This window comes from Pongo abelii, chromosome 5 (genome assembly GCF_028885655.2).
Source record: "Pongo abelii isolate AG06213 chromosome 5, NHGRI_mPonAbe1-v2.0_pri, whole genome shotgun sequence".
NCBI lineage: Eukaryota > Metazoa > Chordata > Mammalia > Primates > Hominidae > Pongo > Pongo abelii.
In genome coordinates, this window is record NC_071990.2 from 153,467,611 (window position 1) to 153,482,147 (window position 14,537).

General features: G+C 40.3%; 1 protein-coding gene across 2 annotated transcripts in view; it reads left to right on the forward strand.

The window, feature by feature from the left end:
• The window catches only part of ESR1 (estrogen receptor 1), a 303,200-nt gene that overhangs the window by 20,782 nt on the left and 267,881 nt on the right, over positions 1-14,537 (forward strand). For both annotated transcript variants that reach the window (XM_002817493.5, XM_054558336.2), the window contains exon 2: positions 14,331-14,521. In XM_002817493.5, coding sequence (XP_002817539.1) covers positions 14,331-14,521 — 191 coding nt within the window. The remainder of the gene's footprint in view (positions 1-14,330; positions 14,522-14,537) is intronic.

Sequence of the window (14,537 nt, forward strand, 5' to 3'; positions counted from 1 at the left end):
TATTAGATGCTGCTCACAGGTATAACAGCATAGTATAACAAGTATAAAACCTGTATAACTGTAGGTTTCAATGCAGTGTGATGAGGGCTGAGAAGATAGTGGTACAAAGAAGAGAAGTAGCAGAGTGAAGTTGAGTCAATGTGATGAAGATTTCTCTAGACTTGAAAGGGCTAGAAAAGGTTATTCTTGGCAGGAAAGAAACATGAGCCAAGGCATAAGGATAAGCACAGGCATGGCAGATTTGGGAATGTCATGTAATTTGTTGCTGGACTGCAAAGTACATGGAAGGGGAGTGAAGGAGCAGAAGGAGATGAATCTGGAGGGAGAGGTTAAAGTGTTCCAGAGAGCAATAGGTAGGTGTTACTCTAAGTCAAAGAGGTCGTAATAACATGTCCAAACTCCAAAACTCTAAACAAGTCATAGAATTGCTGCCTTGGTAGGGCATATCACACATATCAACCCAATCTTCTGTCACCATGACATCCATATAACTGCAACTCTATACATTTCCCAGCTTATGTTCCCAGAGTCTCCAGATGACATTGTCTGCAAACTGCACTGCAGAAGGCTCTGCTATGTCTTCTTAAAAGTAAGCAAGACTGTTTTCCTTTGTTACATGAGCAGCAATGGGATAGGGTGCTCTTTGACCTCACTTACTGTGGGGTGGATAGGAAAGTCAAGGAAGAGTAACCCAGAAGATTTAGTTTTAACTTTCGCATCAAAGAAGTCCCTTAGCATCTACTCAGAGGTGTCACAATTTCTGGTGTGTGATTATGTTTAAGAATTCGGCCTTGCCACTGTTGAAGTTGTTCTGTGGAAGAAGAACCTCTCTTAATTTTACATCATATCCAACTTCTCTTTTATTCCAGAATCATTCATATGCTGTTGGACTCTTTCCAGCCATGTGTGCTAACCTGGGCAATGTCATAATAGATGAATTATGTTTACTTTGTCTTTGATATCTCAGCTCTTTTTTCTTCTATTCAAGTTCCCACCCCCATCATTACTGATTGAGTTTGTTGAACAAAGAATATGTCAGATATACAGAAGTGTTTCCCCCCTTTTCTTTGTCTCTCTGTTCCTTCCTTTCCTTTAGTTTCCTTTCTCTGTCTGTTTTCTGATGCCTCATTTTAGAAAAGTGATTTTTTTTTTGTGGGAAAATCATTTTAGCATTAGGAACACAATGGCTATCACTGACATCTTCCTCTGATGAAATGGCCATTTGTCATCATTACTCAGTCATGGGAGTGCTAAGAAGACTTAAATGCAGGGCTACCACCCCTTCCCAACTCACCTTTTATCCATTTTATTTCTCTAAGGAAAGAGTTTGCAAAATGGGCTTTGCCCTCTTGGATGCAGTGAAGAAATTCTAGCTGGCTACAGATGTTATTGTTGGTTGGAGGCAAGGGATAGAATCATGGTCACACAATTGTAGAGCCAGATGGGGAATGTAGCAAACATAGTTGTAATTTCTCATTTTACTGATGAAGAAACTGAGGTGCAGAGAGGTTTGGTGACTTGTCTAAGGCATGTAATTGTTATTGGCAGCTTTCTGTTCAGTACTTAAGAGTATGACTCAGTCTAGATCTTTTCATCACAATACTCTGCTCCTCTTACTTTTTCCTGAAATTTATCACATTGACAGCAATGTGATCCCTAATGACACACAGATTCCCAAACAATTTTTGTAGTAAAAATTTCCATTTGCAATTCTGGACATGCGTGTGTGGAATTTTATGTGATGACATATTGGTCCTATCTTTTGGATAGGATCATAAATGAAATGACTTATAGATCACATTCAAAAGCAGGCCAGGGGCCAGTGCGTAAGCAGGTGTGTTTTCGTATTTGGTGTTCTGTACTTTCGTGTTAGTCAGTGGGTCTAGCACTCTTGTAGTGCATTTCCCAAGGGCCAAAGTCTTCTGCCTTGAGCTGTCAGCTTTCCAAGGCAGAGGCTGAATGCTTTCTCTTCCTTCTGGTCTCCTTCCTCTTAGGCTTCCCCCTTCTTTTCTCCTCCATTTGTATCTGTCCTTTTTCCCGGTACTTTCCCTGGCTGTTCTCAGCTAGATGCTCACTCAATGCTGTTGAATAAATGAATGAATTTCTTAGTAATTCTGCAGGTAAATCAAGTTGTTGTCTCCCAATACAGTGCTATGCTTTCTGTGGAAATTGGACTGGAAGTCAGGCTTTTAAAAAAAGAAGATGTGGTGTCAAACTGCAGCTCTCTCTCTCTCTCTCGACTTAGCTTTTTTCTATCATCCATATACCTTCTTTCTTGTATCTTTGGGTTCCCAGACCTCACCATTCATTAGCACTTGGAGCAGATTGGTAAGAATAAAGAAAGGAGAGATGGCGAAACTCAGCTTGGGTCATCTGGTTACACATTAGTAACTGACAAAAGATAAAAAGATAAAGACTAAATGGGTTTTTAGGGAACTTTTTCCAGCCTATTCTTGTTTCCCATTAGCGTGAAAAATCAACACTTGCTTGTATTTTGGGGTGAAGACATTTTTCTTAAGTGAGTGGGAAAGCCTCTTGACATTTTACAGAGAGCCTTAAATTTTGAATGGTGAATGCTAATGTTCTTTGTGCATAAAGAATTTCAGAACTTGTATATATGAGCATTAATGATGCATCATTTTCTATTTGTGAGTTAAACTAGGTATTATCTGTAATCATATTTTTAGGAAACATTCAAACTTTCATCAAGCCATTCTCTTGTATGACTGTCAGCTCCATTAACTCTGTTTTCATGGAACTCAACAGAGTTCTTAACCTTTGCATTAGAAATTAAATTAGCATTTTCCCTCAAAGAAGTATTGCTGTCCTTACAATAAATAATTGTAGACAATTTCTTTCTTTTTTTTTTTTTTGAGACAGGTTCTCTCTCTGTCACCCGTGCTGGAGTGCAGTGGCACAGTCACAGCTCACTGCAGCCTCAACCTCCTGGGCTCAAGCAATCTTCCCACCTCAACCTCCTGAGTAGCTAGAATTATAGGTGCACACCAGACCTGGCTAATGTTTAAATTTTTTGTAGAGTTGGGGTCTTGCTATGTTGCCCAGGCTGGTCTCTAACTCTTGGGCTGAAGCATTCTTCCCACCTCAGCCTTCCAGAGCAGTGAGATTACAGGTGTGAGCTACCACGCCCAGCTAATTGCAGGTGATTTCTAATGGGATTTAGTATTTCTGGGTTTAAGGATGAGATCTGAGGTAATGACTTTGTTTCCAGATGTGAAATAACTTGCCCTTGGGTTGTGAGCCCTTTGGGTGGGCTCCCAAGGTTCCTGCTCTCTTCCAGGAGCCCGGACTCTGAGGTCAGACTGCCTGGGTCCTTGACTCCCTGTTTTCTGATTGTATAACTTTGGTAAGTGGCCTAATTCCTCTGTGCCTTGGCTACCTTGGTTACTATTTCTAAAACAACTGGTGTTGTAATAGTACTGCTTAGAGTACTTTCAAGGGTTAAATGAATTAATCCATGTAAAACGCTTAAAATAGTGCCTGCCACAACCATCAATTTAGTGTGAAAATCTGCTCACCTGTTTGGCCAGCCCCTTTTACTTTATTAGACCAAGGGTCATGCCAAGTTTTCCAGAAGTCTAAGTTGCGGTCTAATCTTTGTGCAGAAGCTGAAATAGCAGCCATAACGTTCTCCCTAGATGATTTCATGGAGCTTCTTTGAACTGTATATATCTCCAATCATTTTTTTTGGAAGAAATTTTCTTCTGTATTTTTTAGGGATGAGAATTACCTGCCTTGGCTTATTAACTAAAAGACACCGTGATTACAAATAAAATTAAATAAATATTGTATCACTAAATAGATAATATGAGATAGATATATTAAGTTTTCAGATAAACAGTATAAAAGAGCTAGAGTAATTTGTAAAAAGTTGGGAGGACCTATTTTGTCATGCAGGAAACAATTTTTAACTTGCCTACCCCAGAACATAGCTACCACATGGTTAGGGTTTGCCCAAACCTGGCCCAGGACTCATTTACCTTGAGCTTTTCTAAAAAGGAGGATCAGGATTTTCCTCTCCAGACTCTATCGTTTTAGGTAAAGTCTTTCTTGTCAATTCTTTTTTAAGAATATACATTTACTTTTGTGGAAAATAAATAGATACAAAATAAATACATACAAAATTGCATAGCAATTAGAAATACCCAGGAAGTATGTTCTGGTCACAGACACAAACTGCCTCCAACTTCTGTCCATCTATAGTGATATTTAAAGCAGAGAGAGGTACACAGGAAACCACATTTAGATGGACTCGGATGTTGGCACACATACAAGCATTGATAACTGGCTTCTCATTACCTGAATACATTCTTCTGTCAGAGCAACAGACTCAGCTATGCTTCTGGCAAAATTGTTCTTAATTCGCTATTGATTAATTTATTCGGTAAGTATTTATTGGGTATTTTCTGTCTGAAAAGTGTGATTCCAGGTGCTGTATGTGTCTCTGTATGTGGGTGTTATATAAATACTTATAATACCGTATCCATACTCTTGAGGAGCTTAGTTGGGAAAGCAAGGCATACAATACGGAACACAGAATTTTAGTCATTCCGCAACCATCTGTTGAACGGCTGCTATTGTTAGTATCGTGGTAGAAACTGAGAAGCAAAGATGACTATAATAGGATCTCTTTTCTGGAGATGCACAGTGGACACATAGTTATATGATGATGATAAGGACTCCAGAATAGCTCTATACATGATGCTCTGGGGCCACATGCAGATTCTGATGAGAAACAATTAATTCTTTTTGGCTGCTACCTGAGAAGGGGTAATTGTCACTCAGGAGGTTTTTGCCTTTTGACCAACATAGAAAGGAGTGTGAGTGAAGGCTAGAGGTGTACTAGCTTGGTCAGGGCAGGGTGACACATAAAATTAACCATCACAGGGAAGGGTAGGGCTGGAGAGGCAGACTGTGGCCAGGTTACAATGGGCTGAGGCTAAGGAGACTGTGTTTATCCTGTAGGCCAGTGGGTCTTACTCTGAAGTCTTTTGGGTGGGACATTCATGGACTTCAAGAGACCTGTGAATACCCTGAGATTATAAGTAAAATCTGTGAGTCTGTAACTAAAGCTAAAGCTATTTTTGTGGGGCCCACCATCTAAAGAAGATTCTGAAGCCTTAGGGTAGCCGTGGAGGAGACATGGTAGAACCCTGCCTGGCTCTTGCTGCGGTGTGGGAGGACAGGTTTGCAATGTGGAGGTGTGGCAGGCACGCAGTTGGGAGGATTGGCAGAGGACTCACCATGTCCATACACTCACTCAGATGGCAAATATTTGTTAATCATCCAACTGTGTATCAGACACTAAGAATAAGCTGGGAGGCCATGGCAAGTGAGGTCACCACAGTCCCTGCCACAGTGGAGGTTATGGTATATAGGTAAGGCAGGGAAGAGCACTGCAGAGGGTTTGCCCATTGCATCAGTCATTTATTTATGCACATGTTGATTCAACAATTATTTCTATGCCAAGCTGTCTTCAAGGTGCTGGAGGAAATGAAGCGTACATTTCACTGGGGAAGACAGACAATAAGTAAACACATTAAAATATGGCTTGGCTTGACGTTGGGGAGTGGTGAGTGCCGTAGAGAAAACAAACCATTTATGCAGCCAACAAACATATGAAAAAAATCTCATCATCACTGGTCATTAGAGAAATGCAAATCAAAACCACAATGAGATACCATCTCACGCCAGTTAGAATGGTGATCGTTAAAAAGTCAGGAAACAACAGATGCTGGAGAGGATGTGGAGAAATAGGAACACTTTTACACTGTTGGTGGGAGTGTAAATTAGTTCAGCCATTGTGGAAGACAGTGTGGTGATCCCTCAAGGATCTAGAACCAGAAATACCATTTGACCCAGCAATTCCATTACTGGCTATATACCTAAAGGATTATAAATCATTCTACTATAAAGACACACGCACACGTGTGTTTATTGCAGCATTGTTCACAATAGCAAAGACTTGGAACCAACCCAAATGCCCATCAATGATAGACTGGATAAAGAAAATGTGGCACATATACACCATGGAATACTATGCAGCCATAAAAAAGGATGAGTTAATGTCCTTTGCAGGGACATAGATGAAGCTGGAAACCATCATTCTCAGCAAACTAACACAGGAACAGAAAACCACACCCTGCATGTTCTCACTGGTAAGTGGGAATTGAACAATGAGAACACATGGACACAGGGAGGGGAACATCACACACCTGGGGCCTGTCAGGGGGTTGGGGGCTAAGGGAGTGATAGCATTAGGAGAAATACCTAATGTAGATGATGGGTTGGTGGGTGCAGCAAACCACCATGGCGCGTGTATACCTATGTAACAAACCTGCATGTTCTGCACCTGTATCTCAGAACTTAAAGTATAATTTAAAAAAAAAGAAAAGAAAAGAAAACAAACCAGTGTAAGAGGATGGAAAGTAATAGGCTCGTTTAGAATGGTGTGAGAAAGCCAGGCAGGGAGAAGGCGCTGAGACAGGAAGGTCCTGGATGTGTTTGTGGAACAGCTGTGGCAGCACCTGGAACTTGGGGAGCAAGGGAAGGAGTGTGCGCAGGCAAGGGTGAAGGTGCAGGGGGTCATGCTGGGCCTTCCAGGTCACAGGAGGACTTGAGCTTTACTCTTGTGGTGAGAAGCTGCTGAGGGCTTGGAGTTAGGGGAGTGAAAAGATCTCTACTATAATAGGGAGAGTTCGGGATCTGTAACTTAACCCCAGGAGCCAGCAAAGCTCCCTGGAGGAAATGCAGTTTAAGCTGAGAATGGGAGGATAAACAGGTGTTTTTCAGAGAAGAGGAAGGGTGCTCTAGGCACAGAGAACAGCATGCTGGAATGCTTCTGCTAGATCATAGGGGCAAAATGGGAGTGCAGGAGTAGGAGAGGGCTTTCTGGGAAAGATATTTATTTTAATTTTGCATGCATTGAGCTTTTGAGGTTTCTTTGGTTTGTTCATGTGAGGTGCACAGTGGGTATTTAGCACATAGGTCTGAAGTCCAGGGGAGGGGTGTGGGACAGCAGTTGGGTGTGGCAGAGATTCCACAAAGAGCAAATATCATCTGAGAATGGCAGAGGGCTGAGGGCAGAGCCCTGAGGAACACTGGCGTTTAGAAGCCTGCTGGGGAAAGAAAATATTGCAAAGGGAACGGAAGTGGAGTGGTTGCCAGACGTAGAAGCTAGTGTCTAACTAGATGTCATGAGATGTGGGGAAGGTGTTACGTATCTAAGAATGCAAAGTTGAACCCCTGTGAACTGTAATACTTAAGATAAGTCATATAAATTGTGTGGAACTAGAGCTTGGTTTTCCAGGAGAGGTGAAATGTGTGTAGGTGACAGGAAGCAATGAATATGTGGGCGAGTGTAGTGTGAGCAATTTCTCAGAGGTGAATTTGACAGCATTTTGCTTAGGAAGCTACAAAGAGACCAATACTGGTTGGTGCAAGGAATTCAAGAATTTGGACTTAAGTCTATATAATGATGATTTTTTTTAACTTGAGTTTTCCGGTTTATCACTCCCAGAATATAGGCAGAAGTTTGAGAATTTTATGTGTATTTTCTGGAAAAGATAGTTTCAGTGTTTTTTACATTCGCAAAGAGATTTATGATCCAAAGAAAAGGCAGTGGTCACAGATACCTGAAATAACAAGGTATTCAAAGGAGAACATTGTACTTTATGACAGTTCTTTGGGCAGTGGTTTGCAGGATGAGTTTGAAGAATGATTGGAGGCAGGAGAGTAATTCTAGTAATTCAAATGTGGAGTATTATTGATCTCTCAGACACAAATGCAAAAACAAGGAATTCAAAGAAGGATAGGCAGAGTGTTTTCAAGAAATAGTTGATGAAATTTGGTAGTGAGTTAGATGTAGGAGATATATTTAGCAAATATTTATTAAGGACTGTATTAATCTGTTATCATGCTGCTAATAAAGACATACCAAGACTGGGTAAATGATAAAGAAAAAGAGATTTAATGGACTCACAGTGCCACATGGCTGGGGAGGCCTCACAATCATGGCATAAAGCAAAGGAGGAACAAAGTCACGTCTTACATGGTGGCAGGAAAAAGAGTGTGTGCAAGGGAACTGCCCTTTATAAAACCATCAGATTTCATGAGAGTTATTCACTATTATGAGAATAGCACAGAAAAAAACCTGCCACCGTGATTTAATTACCTCCCACTGGGTCCCCCTAGGACACATGGGAATTATGGAAGCTACAATTCAAGATAAGATTTAGGTGGGGATACAGCCAAACCATATCAAGGACCTGCTGTATATGATTAAAATTGGGAGCAAATGAGACATGATTCTTGCCTTCTTGGAGTTTGCTGTTTACTAGGGGAACATACACTTGTCAATAATCACCCAAATATAAGACTGGAAATTGTTGGAAGTGCCATGAAAAACAAGCATAGGGAATTTTGAGTGCACATAGCTTTGGGGACTTGATTTGGTGAGGGAGCCTTATGAAGTTGCTGCACTAGAACCGAATTAAACCACATTTCTAGGGAGTGGACATTTATCTGTTGGTTCTTTAAATTTAGCTTTACAAAAATATTTCCTTTAAAAACCAAGGCTTCTTAAATTTTTAAAACTGCTTGGCTAATGAGGGGAATAATGCTTTTGGATAGCTGGTATCATATTTATGGTTGGAAAAACAACAGTATTTGATTACATTGAGCTTTAAACTTTTCCTTTGATTAATGAACATTTTATTGGCCAATAATTTTTATTATGCTCTGTTTTTACTTGGTCCGAGAGATTCTATTCTCTGGACCCAATATGAATACCTTCAGATATCCCTCTTTTCTTTTTTCCGCCCAGGCTGGAGTGCAGTGGCACGATCTAGGCTCACTGCAACCTCCGCCTCCTGGGTTCAAGCAATTCTCTGCCTCCGCCTCCCGAGTAGCTGGGATTACAGGCACCTGCCACCACACCTGGCTTATTTTTGTATTTTTACCAGAGATGGGGTTTCACCATCTCGGCCAGGCTGGTCTTGAACTCCTGACCTCATGATTCACCCACCTTGGTCTCCTAAAGTGCTGGGATTACAGGTGTGAGCCACCGCACCCAGCCCAGACATCCCTCTTAATTATGTTGAATATATAATATCAGTGGTGATTTCATTTGAAAATATTTAGTAGTCGAACTAGATCAAGGCAGTTAAGCTTCCTATTTCCATAGATGCAGTGGTATTGTGTCTTTTTTATATGATCTCTCATGCTTCTGGACATCCTTTTTTCTGCTATTCATCGTTCCTTAGCTACACTTGGTGCTTCGTGGTTGTAATGCATTGTCATAGGCGCATTCATTTCTCATTCGATCTTCAGCTCTACTTCTTTCCAGAGAATCTCTACAGGCATCTGTTAGGTTGAAGGACATCTAATGTCTTAATGTGTAGCTTGGTAAGCCAGTCAACTTTCTATTTGAGTCTTAAGAGAAAGTGCCCAAGATGAGAAACGGTACAGGTTTGGTGACAATTCAATGAGAAAAAGATAAGAATTTTACAAGGAAGGAGGTATCTTAGTAATTTTGCTAAAGAAGTAGATAAACCTTCACTTATAATAAAGGGATAGGGCTTGGTTAGGGTTTGTGAAGTCTCCCCTTAGGAAGGCAAACCCTGAAACATTTTGAGTCTTTTAAAGAAGGAAAATAAGAGTCTTTTAAAGAAATTTTTAAAATTTATTTTACATATTTTTTAGAGACAGGCTCTCACTCTGTCTCCCAGGCTGGAATGCAGTGGTGCAATCGTAGCTCACTGCAGCCTTGAATGCCTGGGCTCAAGCGGTCCTTCTTTCCCAGCCTCTGGAGTAGCTGGGACTGCAGGCATGAGCCAATGTGCCCAGCAAGAGACATTCATTTTGGTACTATGATAATACAGAAAAACAAAGGGCCTTTGAGGCTGAGGGAGCAGAAGGATGGACGTAGACATGGTATAGGCACTTTCTACTAAAGAGCTGTGAGGCTAAAAATGCCAGGTCTATGACAGGTGCAGTGGACCAAGGCCAGGTAGAGAGCAGCAGGAAGACATGAGCTGGGGACCTGTACCTAGGCCCATCTGCTGGGACTGATCTAGCCATAGGTACTCAGAGAAGCCCAGGTTGGTGCCTGACCCACGCTTATGGCCTAGACATGGACACCTCCCAGTCTGTTCCTTCCTGCTGCCCATAGTTGGGCTGTGTTAGTCTATATTCTGAGGACACAGCTCTCTGTCTAGAGCAAGTTGTGTTATCTTGGTCTGATGGATACTCAATGTGAGCATTATTTCAACGTGCCACAGGGTCTTGGAGCCCAGAGGAAGATCGCTCTTGCCTTTTAGCTTGATCTAGTTTATATTCTTTGTGTTTTTTTTTTGTTTTTTTTTTTAAATAACGTTTTGAGAGTCTTTATGGAGTAAGTCTGGGCCAAAATAATAATTGACAATGTTATTTACATGGATTTCTAAGTTGGCTAAAAAAGTTCCTTTATGAGTAGTGAATATAGCCCATGTAGTTTCCCCATCTTCTTTAGATACCTTCTATTTGTATGCCCAAAGTCTGCCGTTGATTTTCAGTAAGCTGGGGGTCATCTTAGAGATAAAATGTAGATGAATGGCATTTTGCTGACAGCGTACATCTTTGCTATTTCTGAGGAAAATGGGCTCTCGCTATTAAATCTTTTGTCAATATTTATAAAAATAACATTTACATATTCTATGTATATTGTGGAAACTATAAATTTATTGATTCAGTCATTTGATATCAATATTGTTGAGTCCCTATTCCAAGTGAGGCACTATGCTCTAAGCACATGGCATTTTAAAGATGAATAAGACACAAGGAACTTTGCAGATAGTAATGGAAATGAGAATTAATCAATTGAAGATTAATATACTAAGTAGCAGAAGAGAAGTAAAAAAATCTTCTAGAGAGTTCAGAACAGGTATGTTAATTCAAGTTTATGGGGATTAGGAGTGGCTGGTAAGAGATGCATTCAGGCAAAAGGTGACATAAAAATGCAGTATTCCCCTCACACTCATTACGATGGCTACTATATTAGAAAAAGAAGAGAGTAAGTGTTGGAGAGGTTATAGAGCAAATAGAAACCTTGTGCCTTGTTCATGAGAATGTAAAATGGTGCAGCCACTGTGGAAAACACTGGTGATTCCTCAAAAAATCAAAATAGAATTATCATATGATCCAGTAATTCTACTTCTGGGTATATATCTAAAAGAATTAAAAATCTGGGTCTTGAAGAAATATTTGTATGCCCATAGTTATAGCAACATTATTCATAATAGCCAAAAAGTAGAAGCAATCCTGATGTCTATAGATGGATGAATGGGTAAACAAAGTCTGTGTAGTATATACAGACAATGGCATATTTGTCACATCATGGACCTTCAGGACATTATCCTAAGTGAAATATGCCAGACACAAAAAGCAAAAGTAGGGTTCCACTTAATGAGGTATCTAGAATTGCCACATTCACAGAGAACAAAAGTAGATTGGTGGCTGCTAGGGGATAGGGGAAGGAGAAAATGGGGAATTATTGTTTGATGGGTATGGAGTTTCAGTTTTGTGAAATGAAAATGTTCTGAAGACTGGTTGCACGAAGATGTGAGTATATCTAACACGATTGAATTGATGAACACTTAAACGTGGTTATGATGGTAAATTTTGTGTTATGTATATCTTACCACAATTTAAAAAATATAGCATTTTATTATGTAGGCGTGGGTGGGAAGATACTTGACACATTGGAACTTCTGGCCATGCGTATACTGTTCACTCACTTATTCCTTCATTCATTCAACAAACATGTATTGAATGCTTGCTATGTGCTGGGCACTGAGCTAGATACAACAATTAATAAGGCTTATAAGACATTGAATCTGTCAATTTCATACTTGCTAAATATCTACTCCCACCTCCAAAGGCACTAAGCTTCTACAGTTAGATATTCATAGATGCTTCCTACTGACTTGAATCATGCATGAGATGTTAGTACATAAGCAATAAAAAGATTTGAGGTTGATGGGGGTGGGTTCGACAGCATGGTAGTGAAATGGAGAGAGATGGGTAACAGACTATGAACTAGAATTGAAAACTGTGAGCCAGTGTTCTCTAAAGAACATTAAAAAATGAAGAATTCCTATTTGAGGCTGCCAACCTCAGAACTAAGTTTTTTAGAATGGACAGAATTGGCAAAGTCAGATGTATTCAACCCAAGGAGCCAATATTTTGTGAATATTATGGCAAATGTAGTTTGAGAACCACTACCACAAAATTGTGAACCATAATAATGAGTGAGAAGGCAGGGAGAGGTTATACAATTTGGGCTAAAAGGAAAGACAGGGCTTGTGAAGGGGAGGACCAGTGAAAGTCAGTGTGGTCTGGGTATTTGGGTGGGGAATGGAAGCAGGAAGCTTGAGCTTCCTTTGCCAAGAGACCCTGCTGGAAGGGCTATCATCAATTGACTTTAGCTCATCTTAGGATTTTCATCTTTTAAAAAATGTTCACAGGAACCTTCACTCCATCTATACTTTCAATGTCTGCCTACCTTTCTTTCTTATACAACTTTGAACACTCTGTCCATTCATTTAAATATATTATAGAGTGCCAACTACATACCAGGCACTGTGCTGGGCTCTTATCCCACCTTTATTTGATTGCACATGCCTGCCAAGTCCTGGGCCAATATAACATCTACTCCTATGCCTGGTCCGGCGAGAGATGCAAACTCATCTTCCTCTACTTTCCTTACCTCCTTCCTTCCAGTCTTCTTCAAGTTGTCTTCATTGAGGCAGTTTCTTTTACCTATGTTTTTAATCCCAACTGCTCTAGTTTCCTTCTTGGCTTTATTCTTTTATCTTCCTCTTTGTGCTTTCAACCTTTCCCTTTTTCCTGGCCATGCCCTTCAGTCTACACGAGGCCTTCTCAAGTCTCTTCATTCTAAAAAATTCATTTTCTTGGGTCTTATATTCTTTAGCTACCACCCTATCTGTATATTTTCCTATTCTCCTCCAAGTTCTCAAAGGAATGCCTTCCCTTATTTTCATCTCCTTACATTCCATCTGTTGGATTTTGGCTTGTGCCTGTACCTGTCTAAGGAAACTCCTTGCTAAGAGTCTGCTTTGTCAGGTCTGAATTCACTTAACCAGTCTTTGCTTTGTTGGACTTCTCTGCCCCATTTGCCATTCTTGATCATCCTCTCCGTAAACCTTTCTACTTAAAGCATTTTACTTCCTTATTTTCTTGGTTTTCCTAGAATCTCCTTACTGTTCATTTTCAGTTTCCTTTCTGTGTTCTTCCGATTGTCTCTCTTTCTACATTTTTTTTTTAGCTTTCTACTTTCTTAAAGCATTTTACTTCCTTATTTTCTTGGTTTTCCTAGAACTTTCTTTTCTTACTATTCATTTTCAGTTTCCTTTCTGTGTTCCTCTGATTGTCTCTCTTCCTATATATTTTTTTTCTGTGTTCCTCTGATTGTCACGCAGGCTGGATCATGATCGATCATAGCCTACTGCGGCCTCGACATGCTAGGCTCAAGTGATCCTCCCACCTCAGCCTTCCAAGTAGCTAGGACTACAGTCACACATCAACATTCTCAGCTAATTTTTTCAAAAAGCATTTTTATAGAGATGGAGTCTTGCTATATTGTGCAGGCTGGGCTCAAACTCCAGGCCTTAAACAATTCTCCTGCTTTGGCCTCCCAAAGTGCTGGGATTCCAGGCATGAACAACCATGCTCAGTCTCTACATGTTCCTACAGAGGAGTTTTGAATATTGAAGAACAGTATTTTCAGATTACAGATTCAAGCTATAAAAACTGATATCCAGGGTTATGTGGCAATGACATAAAAATCTGAATTGTTATTTTTTTGACACATGTTCTGTGTTGTCCATCAGTTCATCTGAGTACCAAATGTCCCAGCCATTTTATGCTTTGTCTCTGTTTCCTAGAGACCCTGAGCGTGGTCTAGAGTTGGAATGAGCATTGGTCCCTAATGGTTCTGAAATAATTGTAAATTCCTGCAAAAATATTCAATCTATTAGAAACCAGCTAATTTCATTTTGTCATTTTTCTAGGTAACATATTCTGGTGCAGGTAGTATGTTTTTAAGCAAGTTTGCAATAAACAATTTCCCCTCAAGGTTAATATAATAGGCAACACCTTTTGCTGCAACAGACGGCAAGAGGTAATGAAAGATTAGCTTACATTATGATTCATTATTTCAAAATGTCAGGATAAAGTGGATCTGCTGCATCTCCCAGAGAGTGCATGTTTTGCTTTTCTAATGTTAATGGATTTACTGTTTTTTTCCCCCCCAGGCCAAATTCAGATAATCGACGCCAGGGTGGCAGAGAAAGATTGGCCAGTACCAATGACAAGGGAAGTATGGCTATGGAATCTGCCAAGGAGACTCGCTACTGTGCAGTGTGCAATGACTATGCTTCAGGCTACCATTATGGAGTCTGGTCCTGTGAGGGCTGCAAGGCCTTCTTCAAGAGAAGTATTCAAGGTAATAGTGTGTTGAA